The sequence below is a fragment of the Ascaphus truei genome, chromosome 8 (assembly GCF_040206685.1).
Source record: "Ascaphus truei isolate aAscTru1 chromosome 8, aAscTru1.hap1, whole genome shotgun sequence".
NCBI classification, from domain to species: domain Eukaryota; kingdom Metazoa; phylum Chordata; class Amphibia; order Anura; family Ascaphidae; genus Ascaphus; species Ascaphus truei.
The window spans coordinates 24365639-24379011 of record NC_134490.1 but is presented as its reverse complement, the minus strand read 5'-3'; the positions used below and the strand labels follow the sequence as shown (position 1 = coordinate 24379011).

General features: G+C 44.6%; 1 protein-coding gene across 1 annotated transcript in view; it reads right to left on the bottom strand.

Annotated features, from left to right (window-relative positions):
• Positions 1–13373, bottom strand: part of SSBP4 (single stranded DNA binding protein 4) — a 309472-nt gene that overhangs the window by 248619 nt on the left and 47480 nt on the right. Inside the window, exon 2 of the mRNA XM_075610834.1 lies at positions 4885–4957. Coding sequence (XP_075466949.1) covers positions 4885–4957 — 73 coding nt within the window. The remainder of the gene's footprint in view (positions 1–4884; positions 4958–13373) is intronic.

Here is a 13373-nt window from a genome sequence, read left to right as displayed (position 1 = left end):
GGAATCATTGTTTTGCTCCAGCAGATACGACATCTCAGAACTAATCTCGTTTTCAGAGGGGAAATTGTGGAAATCGCTCGGAGCATTTCATGCAAAGGAAACCTATTGCAAATGCTGCAACATACAGCACTGCAGAGGAGCACTGCAGGGGAGCACTGCAGACTTTGCCAACGCTAATCTCCGTTCGACATCTAATTGAAAACGGTAGTTTACAAGAATCAGAATGAACATGCATTAATATTAAGCAATACACAGTACAGGAACTTACATTTAAGAGTAAATCTTGTTCTACCTAGAAGACATTAAGATGTCCCAATAATTACAGCAGATGGCCTGTGTCTGATCCGAAATTCCCCACAGCCCCCATAAAGCACAAATAGGAAAGGACTTTCCAGTTTTATATTACAGTCGGTTAAAGAGGAGTAGGGAGAAATTACATCATCAAGACAACTGGGGACACTTTAATGGCTGCAAGACTGGCCCAAAACAAACTGCATCACTGCCGAGAATAAAATCCCATTGCCACAGCTTTGCAGTTGGCGACATTGATAAATAGATATACAAGGTGATCAAAAGATCTCAGGGAACCAAAAGACCCATCAGCCTGTACACCAGTTGGAACGGTCTTTCAGAGTAATCTTTGAGCAAGGACACACAATGAGTCTCTCGGACCAGACATTCTCCAAAACGAGTTACATTTTAGTGCAATACTGCAAGTCAGACTCCAGAATGCTTGGGGCCATAAACAATAACCTGGCTAGCTCTTAAGCCAACATCATTTCTGCAATTGGAGAAACAGTGTATGACTGTCTTACAGACATGTCAATGGGAATATTCCATTCCATTGGTTTCTTGTTATCAGATCCTAGCTAGCTTCGTGAATTTTAACAGGCAGCAGTAAAGATGGCAATGGTTAATATAGAGCTAGTGTATTTATACCCGAAAAGCATCATAACGTGTTCCCACATAACATTACACCAATTCCCTTTAGAAATGAAAGGTACACAGGGATATACCAAATAAGATAAACATAGGAAGGATCTTGATGCAAGGAGAAAATCAGATTGCCATTATTGGAGTCAGGAAGGATACATTTTTTCCCCTTATGAGACATTATTGGCTTGGGTCCACTGGGGGATTGTTGGAGCTCAGATTCACAGGGGGGGGGGGGGAGAGGAGGAGGGGGTTGTTTGCCTTCCTCTAGATCAATATTAAATACAAACATAAGATGTGTAGCTCCGTAAACTAAATTTAATCTAATTTACTATGTAATCACTCGTTCATTCCTGAACCTCACTACTGGATGATTACCACACACCCTGCTTCCTATTCATGAGTTCTCAGAACACACATGTTCAAGTACAACTCCCGACACTTGCAATACTAGACTTCAGTATTAGTCTGCGGGTTTGTCAACACAATGCCACAAATATCCCTCCCCTTCAAGGATTCCTTGCCTATCTGGGACAGATCGAACCATCTCCTCTGCTACATTTCTAGGATGAGCTTTCAAATTAATCCTGGTCCTATTCAAAATCCATTGGCCTTGCCGATGTTATCCACACTCCATTGCAGCAGAGGCTCTCTCCACGTTACATTGTTACACACAATCTCTGCATACAGTAGTGGTTCCCAACCATTGCCGGACTTACGCATAAGCCAGGGGCGCGCAAACTTCTTGAGTTGCGGCTCCCTTCCCGGGAGCTGCAGCGTTCACGCCCCCTCACCCAATGGCTCGGCGTCAAATGATTTCGCGGGTCATGTGACGCCACCCCATCGCTTCATTTGACGCCGCATTGCCATGGCTTAGAAGTAATAGAGTATGGAGTACAACTTTGTGGGACCCTGTGTTACACCAATGGTACTCATATTGCAATTTGGGAACCTCCAACTTACAGCATACAAAGCTGAAAAATGGAGGGTGACATGTGGAGCTAAATGACCGGGGAACGCAAAACAATGATCGACAGCTCTGCTTCCAAACAAGTTCTTTAGCAGCCACGGTCTTTCCTGCGCAGGTCCCCACAGTGGACAAGTGGCCCCGGGCAGTGGACCAGTGCAGGAAAGTCAAATATTTTGGGCCCTGCATATAGGGCCTTATACACAAAACAAGCTAAGCCATTACACACTTGATAGCACCATAAGACACCTTGCCTAGTAATTTAAATATGGCTCATAGTTGCCCATCTTGATGTTAAACAGATGTAATGCACTGCGATCCTTACACAGACAAATATACAGAACATGCTTCTCCAGCCTTCAGAGCGGACTTTCTCTGGTGGAATCCACCCATCCATCCATTTTTGTCCGAGCTTTTCTCTGCCCAAGACTTCCTTTCCCCTTTCATTACTATCGCACGTTGCTACGGATGGACGTGCACTTTTCTTGAATACGCCCATAGCTGGGATGAATACAAATCTTACATAACAATGCTGCCTTACATAACCACATTATAAAAGCACCAGCCAGGATTTAGGACAGAGAAGGCTTAATAAAATGTATATTTAACATCTGGAGAGGCTCTGAGCAGAATTTCTGCTCGTGTACTTAACCCCTTCCCTGTTGCAGAGGCTAGCCATGTATTACAAAATAGAAAAGGCCTGTGTAGAAACACAGTGATAGTCTGTGATGTGTTTAATAGATTAAAGCCTGTGCTGTCCACCTGGTTCTTGCCATATTAAAGTAGGTCACCCAAAGAAGACTGCAACATTTCTACAGGCCCACTGGAGTGAAGCTATTGTTATATTGTTTGTAAGGACGTCAAATTAACACACAGGATAAAATGTAAGTAAGCATCCTGGGAACCAGATGGTGCCAACAACTAAAAATAGCGTGGTTTTAAAAAAGGAAAGAAATAGCATGGCTTGACATTGGAAAATATATATATATATACAGTGTTCGACAAACCTATATATCTGCACGCCCCGGGCGAGTGGATTTTACATCGTGGCGAGCTCCTATTGGCCCAAGCAGCACACATGTGGTACTAGGTGGCGAGTAGATTATTTTGCTCGGCGAGTAGATTTTTTGGAGATTTGTCGACCAGTGTGTGTGTGTGTGTGTGTGTGTGTGTGTGTGTGTGTGTGTGTGTGTGTGTGTGTGTGTGTGTGTGTGTGTGTGTGTGTGTGTGTGTGTGTGTATGTATGTATATATATATCTATATACAGTGTTCGACAAACCTATACATTTGCTCGCCCCGGGCGAGTGGATTTAACCCCCGGGCGAGTAAATATTGGCCCAAGCAGCACACGTTTGGTACTAGGTGGCGAGTAGATTTTTTTGTGTGGCGAGTAGATTCTTTGGTGATTTGTCAACCACTGTCTATATATATATATATATCTATATATATACACACACATATACATTGTGCTCATTTGCATGTCAGTTCCCAGAATCCCTTCTGCAGTGGAAGTGCTGTGTGCTGTGTGATAATGGTGAAAGGTGGGGTTGCAGACCACCCCTGTCTAAGACATGGAAATGAGCATACAGGAATATTTCCATTTGCTATACTGTATGCTTTGCTGTGGAGGGTTTTTGTCACTTTTTTTACCCACCATAACTTAACTAAATATGGTAAACCCCATCCTCATTGCTTCATTGCATAGCCAGTTAACCAACCCCACACTGATGAGACCCATTAAGGTCAAAACAGCTGTCTGTGGGTGGGTTTTCTGGCTATGCATCTTAACCCTGGCTGTGCTTAAAGCTGTGACCATGCAGCAAGCTTAAGCCTATAGGAAACCATGTTAAAAATGGTTTTGAAGCAGAAGGTGACACTGTGTTCCCATTTGCATGTCATTTCCCAGAATCCCTTGCTGCAGTGGAAGTGCTGGGTGATAATGGTGAAAGGTGGGGTTGCAGACCTGTCTAAGGCCTGGGACATAGTGAGTTTGTCCGGGCTGAGGCGCGATGAGGCTCAGGGAAAGCGGTGCTTTCCCTGGCCTTACACAGCGCGCCATCAGGGGAAGGGTCGGGGGCGGGCCAGTGACATCACGGAGCTGGTTCGCCCTCATTGGGCGAACCGCTCACGTCACTGGCCATGCGCTCCGGCAAGCAGGAAAATCTCAAACCTCCGTCAGACACACGCTTCCCCAAGCGTGTGGACGCGTGCGCGAGCCCCTTCTAAAGCCGCTTTCATTGCGGCTGCAGGGGCTCAGTGCCGAGCAGCAGCACGGTTCAGCGCATAAGCGCCGACCATATCCGAGGCCTAAGACATGCAAATGAGCATACAGGAATATTTCCATTTGATACACACACCACACACACCACGAGAGGGTCAAAACAAAGTTAGCGCAGCGATATGTGTAAGCTTACAGCCACACCAGAAATATATCATTCTTACATTAACAACTGGTGTTAACGTTTAAGAACAAAAATAAATCCCCCTTGCTTTTCTCAATCCCATTATTTGGGGTTTTCTACCAATATTTGAACCAGAGGTTCTCCCAATGTAAGGCTACAATGGACTCATAGTGTGGGAAATCCTCGGATACTAGTTTATTTCATTAAACAGAGGCACTTTTACCTAGGCTTGTAGGAAAATGCAAGAGATCTCTTCATCTTGAACTTTAATGGAGTAAGACATTGGTGTTTAAAATGTGTGAGACTCCTTTCCAATAAGTGACACAGATTCCTGATCAAGTAAAACCCCACTAACGTTATATAATTCTATTATTGTGGAGTCCACTGACCCCACTCCCTCACCTGCCCCATTTCTTTATCCCGTAACGTTTGTAGTCCCAGCCCTCAAATAAAGGGAGATTTGAAGACCAAGAAATGAGCAAGGCCTGGAGCAGATACCTTCCCTGTACTTCATATTAAAATATAGCGTCAAACGTCTGATAACCATCAAAGAAAGATATTCAAGTAGGTTTAGGTCCTTACCTCTGACAGGAAAGTCTGTGCCGATTTCTGAGCTCCTACATGGAGTAAATACTCATACACATATAAAGCTAACCTGAAAAAGAAAGAAAGAACACGGGTTAAGTCTCTCATTCAACTTAAAACAGCATTGCAGGTTCAAATTACTAAATACAAAGCCACTTTGCACCATCAGCATACAGATGGGTATTCCATGCACAACTTATGTTCAGCTTGTTAAATGTCAAAACACCCACTTTGGGGGTTATACACCCAATGGGCCAGTTCATGCACCTTGGATGTACAAGAATTTTCTTTGTGGGAGAAATATGCAACTGGCATGGACTTAAAAAAAAAATATATATATTGATTTAAATGATCAACGTTTCGGTCCTACATGTGAAGCCTTCTTGAGAAAGGTCCATACAGTATGTAGAACCAAAATGTTGATCTTTAAAGCCAAATCATCGTCTACCTGCGGTTATCGCGGGTGCCTTATTTTCAACAGGCTATTGTTACCGCCAATAATTTTCTCTAGCAAAAATTTGCACTGGTAACAAAATGCAAGAGATTCGAATTGCGCTTCTTCTGTGGATTCCAATTTCTCAGGCAGAGATTAACGCCATCTCAGAAAGAGCACAACGGTGGCAGTGAGAAACCCGAAATATTATGCATTCTATTTGTTTCCCATAGCTCATCTTATACACACTCCCTTATCACAGAGCACCAAGTCCCCACAAAGCACCGACATACACTGACGCTAAGAGAAGCAACATGAAATTCATGCTATTACCATCATCAACTCAATGGCAACGCGACCTCTTGTTCTGCTCAACAGCCCCTATATGTACCTTCTGTGATCTGCATTAATGTTAAACCAGCAAAACGTGAAATCTTATTGTTTTTTTTACATAAACCAGTTCTGTAGTATGAGAGAATTACGGTTTTATTTTAAAAAAATTATTGAACTCTTAATGCCATTTGTAATGAGTTTTAAAACATATTTTGTTTTCTATAGCAGGCTTTGGCCCACCTCCCAAGCAGTGCAAGGTTTTTTGCAAAACTTTCCTGTTTATGGTAATTTGTTGCCCATGCTCCCAGCTGTTTGAGCTGCAAACTGTAACAATAGATAATGTTACCTTAGTAATCAGGATACATTGTAGCTGCCGAGTTAGGTCGTGATTATATTTGCCGCGACGGCACGTGCGGCGAACAACATGCCTCAAGCCTCTGAGGCCGCCCGTAGTGTGCACGATAATGCGCGACGGCGTTTTGGAAAGACAAAATATTTTGTCTTTACAAGCGACAACCACATCACACGAAGCGGTTCAGCCAACGAGGGCGAACCAGCTTCGCTACATCACGGCCATGCATGCCCGTCACCTGAACCTACAGTTCAATCGCTGGAGCAACAGGCGTGCACAATGTGCATGCGGTAAATATAATCTTCGCCTTACACTGACTGAAAGACTAATTAAAACTGAAAAGGCGGCCATTATGTTAGTCACACAATCAGGATTTTTACAGATTTATAACAGGAGCACCAAACGATTGCCAGCTTAGGTAAGAAAGTAGAATTATACACTGTCACACGCTTTACATATAGAAAAATAAAAGAGGGGGGGGGGGGAGAAGGGCGTGGGTAAATGCAGTATTCCTGCTTTAATACACGAATTACCGACTACAGGACTTATCACTTTACACTGCTGGACCCAGCAGAAGAAAACTAAGTGCGCACCTATATTGGGTATTTCTTTATACTGCAGCAGGTTTATTTGCAGAACAAGATCCCAATATGACGGCTTCCTGATAGACACCCAAGTCACATTACAAACACAGCAGGATGGGTAGGGTTTATAGGAAGGCTACTTTCAGGTTTCCAAAAAGACCTTGAAATAGGAAGACCGTCTGCATGTATACTGGCCACGAAATACAGTAGATTATGGGGGAATTAGACGGAAATCTCTTCAGCATCCATAAACTTAGCATTGCAGCTCTCTATGGCACTGAAAGGGTTGACTGAAAAGCAATACATCAGCAAAGTGTTTTCATCTCAATTAACCCAGTTTTGCTAGCATTAAGGGCTAATACAAAAAGGAAGAGCAGTTCATTTCTTTAATAGCCTCGCTGGGAGACTGTCCATTACATCCCGCTTTTCAGTACAGTTAAAATATATTGCACACTACACTATTCAGTTCTTTCCAGTGTAGGATGTAGGCATCAGTTGGTAACAGCTGACCCATCAACATTTCACACATGAAAATAGGCATATTGGCTCCTGCGTCGGGGCAGGTAGAAGATAAGTAAAAAGGGTCCTACTGTATGAAACCCCTTTAAAATGTGCAGTTTCCTTACAGAATTAGCAGTTTAACTATAAAACCTTATATACTTGTGTTTAGATTGTAAGTTTCTTGGGACAGGAACCTACTCCCTTTATTTCTATAACAGAGTACATTGTTTAAGCAATGTTATTGCCTTCTCTAACACCCCCTCCCCCCCCACACACACACACACACTGCAGTATGTACTGCACTATGGAATGTGTTGGCACCATTCAAATATCAGATAATCATGGTAATATACAGCCACAGGAGGGGGAAAAAATGTACCAAAAAAAAAAAAAAGTTTATTTGATGTATTTCTTTGTTAAATTACATGCTTATTTAAAAAATACATAAATAGCTGAAGATTTAGGAGACAGTCAATGTAACTCTCCTTTGCTTTCACAGGTACAATGGGTGCAGATGGTTTTCCTTTTTTTCGTTGAGAAGAGGACACAGAAACCAGACAGTACGTGCTACATAGGTACAGTTGGGGAATATGCAGTATGCAGAAGCAGACTGAGCACTTGCTTAGAATCCCCAGGCCATTCAAGTCCCGTACACAGAAAGTGTGTGTTCTGCTTCTATAGGAAGAAGCAGTGGGCTTGTAGGTTAAGGCAGTGGCCTTTTCATGCAAGCTCCCAGAGCAAATCATTTTACTCCCACACACATGCACTGTACACCTTCAGTGACATATTGATAAACATGTCACTGCAGTAAAATGCACACTGTCTGTATGTGCCACCAAGTTACACAAGAGAATACATTACAGTGAATTTTAAATACAATAATAAATAACTTTGTCATAAAGCGCTTTTCTCCCAATAGGACTCTAAACGCTTCGCAATTACAATATAGGATTTTTACAGACAGTTTAAAGTGCAAACAAACATAACATTAAATAGGAAATAAAATTCCTGTGTCTGAGAGCTTACAATGTAAGGCCTCGTCCAGGGTGACGCTGAGCTCGCGCAAAACATTGCTACAATGTGTTTGTCCAGCTTGAGTGCACACGTCCGCGAGCACACACGGCAAGCAGTTGCTTGCAGAGTCAAATAAATTTGATTCTGCCGCTCGCTTGCATATCACGTGAGCTGTTCGCCCAATGAGGACAAACCAGCTCCATGATGTCATGGCCGCGCCCCCCCCAATGCACGCAACTAGCAGGACACAAAATTGCCCGAGCAAAATGGGCGCTTTATGTCACGGAGCTCGAGCGCCAGCGCGCTCGCATTCACCCCACCCGCAGCCTTAGGCTAGTTTTATAGCAAGTGCTGGCGCGCATGAGCCGCGTCCACGTGACGAGCACGTTTTGTGCATATAGTACAACCGGTGACGCTCGCGGCTAGGGGGCATGGCCATGATGTCAGAAGGGTAGGCCGCACTGATTGGCTCCGTGTCACATGGCGTGGCAACAGCGTGAAAATACAAATTTCTTGTATTTCCTCTGATCTGCCGTACCAACGCTCACGGCCACACCCGCGTCTCAACTATAGCAACGTCAGGCTTGCACCTGCAATTATCATTGACGCGCATGCGCACTACATTACAGGTCTTCGTGGTATGTTCGGAGACTTGGAGAGACAGCGGGTGAAGGCGGAAGTGCAGTAGGAGGCAGATTTTCACCACAATGGTTAGTATGTGTACAGCAGTAACCATGAGTACAGGCTATTAAAAATGCTTCATTCAAAACGTGTGTTTTTAGGTTGGAACAGACGGTGATTATTATCATCATCATCATCATCCTTTATTTGTAAAACGCCAACATATTCCGCAGTGCGGTATTGGCATATACTTGGTATCAGGGAGGAGTTCCACAGGTAAGGGGCAGTCAGGGGAAAAGACTTATGGTGCCAGAGCAGTACTGATACTGTAGGATTGGAAAGGAAACATTTATGAGCAAAATGCAGGAGACCAACAGGGACATAGCAACAAATCAAAGCAGATATGTAGGGATAGGGTGACCAGGTGTCCCGGTTTAGCCGGGACAGTCCCGTTTTTTTAATGGCTGTCCCGGCTGCCCCGCAATCTTTAAAATGTCCCGGTGTTTTTTGTGGCTGTTCTGGTTTTAGCCATCAGAGAGGGGGGGCAGCAGAGAGCACAGAATGCAGGCAGAGAGGAGAGCAGGAGAGCGGAGGCCGGTCTGACAGCAGAGGGTGGGGGCGGGGTTAGTGTCAGCGGAGCCTCAGCAGTGAGAGCCGGAAGTGTGGTGCCTGCTGCCAGTCAAGATAGCTTCCCCCACTCCATGCTCCACAGTGACAGGTAGGACAAAGAGAGAGAGTGAGTGTGTGAGTGTGTGTCACTGGCTCCCTCTGTGTGTGTGTGTGTGTGTGTGTCACTGGTTCTGTGTGTGTGTGTGTGTGTGTGTGTGTCACTGGTTCTGTGTGTGTGAGTGTGTCACTGGTTCGGTGTGTGTGTGTGTGTGTGTGTGTGTGTCACTGGTTCTGTGTGTGTGTGTGTGTGTGTGTGTGTCACTGGTTCTGTGTGTGTGAGTGTGTCACTGGTTCGGTGTGTGTGTGTGTGTGTGTGTGTGTGTTATTGGTTCTGTGTGTGTGTGTGTGTTACTGGTTCTGTGTGTGTGTCACTGGTTCTGTGTGTGTGTGTCACTGGTTCTGTGTGTGTGTGTGTGTGTCACTGGTTCTGTGTGTGTGTCACTGGTTCTGTGTGTGTGTGTTTGTCAGTGGCTCTGTGTGTGGGTTGTGTGGATCAGTGGCTGTGTGTGTGTGTGGGTCAGTGGTTCTGTGTGTGGGTCAGTGGTTCTGTGTAGGGGTGTTTGTGGGGGGGGGGGAAGGGGCAGTCGCTCTGTGGCTGTGTGTGGATCAGTGGCTGTGTGTGTGTGTGTGGATCAGTGGCTGTGTGTGTGTGTCGATCAGTGGCTGTGTGTGTGTGTGTGTCGATCAGTGGCTGTGTGTGTGTGTGTGTCGATCAGTGGCTGTGTGTGTGTGTGTGTGTGTGTGTGTGTGTGTGTGTGTGTGTGTGGATCAGTGGCTGTGTGTGTGTAGGGGTGGGGGTCAGTGGCTGTGTGTGTGTGGCGGTCAGTGGCTCTGTGTGTGTGGGTCAGTGGCTCCGTGTGGGTCAGTGTCTCCGTGTGGGTCAGTGTCTCCGTGTGGGTCAGTGTGGGGATAACATGTTTTAGATCTATTTATTATATATTTATTTATCTTGCCTTTGGGTGTATCCTCCCCTCCAAATTCCGTCAACATGGCTGCGCGACGTCACATAATGCACATTGCTATAACAACGAGCTGCTCCGTGACGTCACGCGGCATCAAGTTGTCATGACAACGGGACGCATTATGGCGCCGAGGCATCACGTGATGCCACATTGTCATGGCAACATGTCACCGCCTGACGTCAGTGTCTCGTTGTCATAGCAACGGGGGGGCGTCACGTGATGTAATTTGTTTTATAAATAATTTTTTAACTGTGTCCCGGTTTTTCATTTTGAAAATCTTGTCACCCTATGTAGGGAGGACTAGTTGGTCTGGTAGTTCTGATTAGCCGGCGAAGCTGGCCAATCAGATCAACAGGTAACTAACTCACTGGTCTTAAGTACGCAATGGGAAAAAAAATACCAGATCAACAAAAATTTAACATACCGGTACATAGTGCAACAGTAAATTTAAATAATCTGCACTAAAATAGGAGAGTTAATAAAAATATCCAAATGGGGTGATACAGAGCAGAGTACCCCGCTTGGCACCCACTGGGAGACAAACTCTGAAACTGTCCCAGTGGAGGTCTATTTTGATCTGGTTTTGCCGACTGGCCGGCAAACCAAGTAGAAAAGAAAAAACAGTCAAACAAATATAAAATTAAATCAACAAGTGCACTGTAAATAAAATAAAGTGCATTATTTTGTACTAATCCCTGTGGAGGAGGAGACGACAAGTAGAAAGCCCAATAGTTAAGGAGAACTTTGTAGGCAATCTGAAACGTGATGGGAAGCCAGGAGAGGGTTTAAAGGAGGTGAGCAGACACAGTTGAGGGAGAAAGCCAAGTCATTCTAGCTGCAGAATTTTGGATAGATAAAAATAAAGGAGAAAGTTGCGAGGCAGGGAGGCCTATTAGTAGTAGGTTACAACAATCCAGACGAGAGAGGATGAGGGCATGCATTCAAGTTTTAGCAGTAGTCACTCAGAAAAGGGCATACCTTGGCAATGTTACAGAGGGTGAATAAACAGGTTTCAGCCAGAACATGAACGTTAATCCTGAAGAAGGACCCGTCTGTACTCCAAAACATTTTGCACCTGGTCTTGTTTCACTAATAAATGGTTCGATGCGCTACAAGTGCGCATCAAACTTTTTTCTTTACTTTTAAATAATGCTGCTGACAGTTTTAAGGGGCTCCTGATCCACTGAGGATAGATTGCACCACCAATAGGCTATTATACGTCGTCGTCATCACACAAGGATTGCAACAAATGTGTTTCTTTTTCAGAACATAAATACAGAAGGCGTCAAATGTCACACCGAGGCAACGTGCTTTGGCGACTGGCTAGATTGTGGTTCCATTTACGGTGATGGAAAATGGGCCATTGAGACAGGTTTAAGAGGAACTTCGTTTCAGACAGTTTTAGGTTCGCATATAGAACATATGAAAGACGGGCTCGCAAGTTTAGTTATGCATTGCGGAACTCTCCAGCAGCGAAGGGGTTAAGACTATGCCACATCTCCGCGAAACATTGACTCTTGGCAGACGCGGGAGTAAAGTAACCAGGACAAAATAAGGGAGGGAAACAGAGACGGTTAACTAACGTTACTTCAGACAGTCAAATTGGCATCTCCCAGTGGGAAGTCGTTTATCTTTTTAAGGGTTTGTGTAGGTTTTTGACACCTGGCCAATTAACTCAAACTCCTGCATTAAACAGAGGTTAATGAAGTGTGAGAATAGCTCATATTTGACTCAACTTTATTTTTAATGCAAATCTGCAACTTTTATGCTACCGTGGCAACACATGGAAGACAGGTTTGGCCATAGAGACCGTTATTGTAGAAGGAATATTTTATTTGTATACAGGAGGGCCCCGGGTATATAGTGAAAATCGCCGGAAAGCGGATCCGGCGATTTTCAGTTCTGCGCATGCGCAAACCGGCATTTTCCACCATTCTGCGCATGCGCAACCTATGGTCTGCGCGCGCAAACTACATTCTGGGCATGCGCGCCGGGCGCAACCGCCCATTCTGCGTATGCGCGACTTAGGATCCAACATGGCGGCCCCCTTCCCGGTGCCGCCGGATCGCCAAAAAGCAGAGCGCCGAGAAGCGGGGCCTGCTGCACAAGCCCTGAACTTACAGAAGCACCAACTCCCTGTCCTGAAGAGCTTACAGCCCAATATTGGGGGAATGACTAAGCTCTGCAATTCCACACCATGCCTTCCCACACCGGAAGACACGTAACATCCCATTCTCGTGAATCGGTCGTCCAGTGTCCTCCAGCATCGGAACGCATCTCATGCCGTAGCACCGCTAAGTAAATAGGTGACTAAGACAGTATTCCGATCAGAAAGGCATGCTGGGTACTAGAAATGGCTATTTAACCATTTCAGTGCTGGGAATGTTAAAAATTAATTACAGATACATATGTATATTAAATACACATTATGCATAAATATAATTTTAGACGATACTTGTGTAGTTACTGTAAATACAGCATTTCTTTATATTTATAATACTTCTGTGTATATAACATGCACACACTTACATATAGTGTGTGTGTGTGTGTGTATAATTATGTAACCAGGTATAATCAGCCAGGATGAAATGGGATATGTAATGGACAGTGAATGGTCACTGCATCCTAACGTGAAGGACGGGCCCAGCCACGTTCAACCTTCAAAACACAAGCACGTACCCTCGCTCTCTGTAGTGCAGTAATGAGCTCATGAATAATGTAAACACCTTTAGATTTACATTTAGCAAAAAACTCACTGCATTGTTCCCAATGCCTCCACTCAATAGCTAGAAAAAACATGAATCCTTCCTTACATTACCACCAGAGGAGGTTTCAGGGGAAACCGGCTCAAAAAGACTAGGAGGGCAAGTTAGTCTGGTCCAATTTAATTACCTGTTCCCCGTCAGAACAGGCAGCAAGAGCATTGCAAGGGGGTTTCATTTTTTTTCTCCTCAATTACCCTTTCACTTCCAATGTGGCTAGCAACATATTTGGGAGTGGGTTGAGAGCAGTAAATG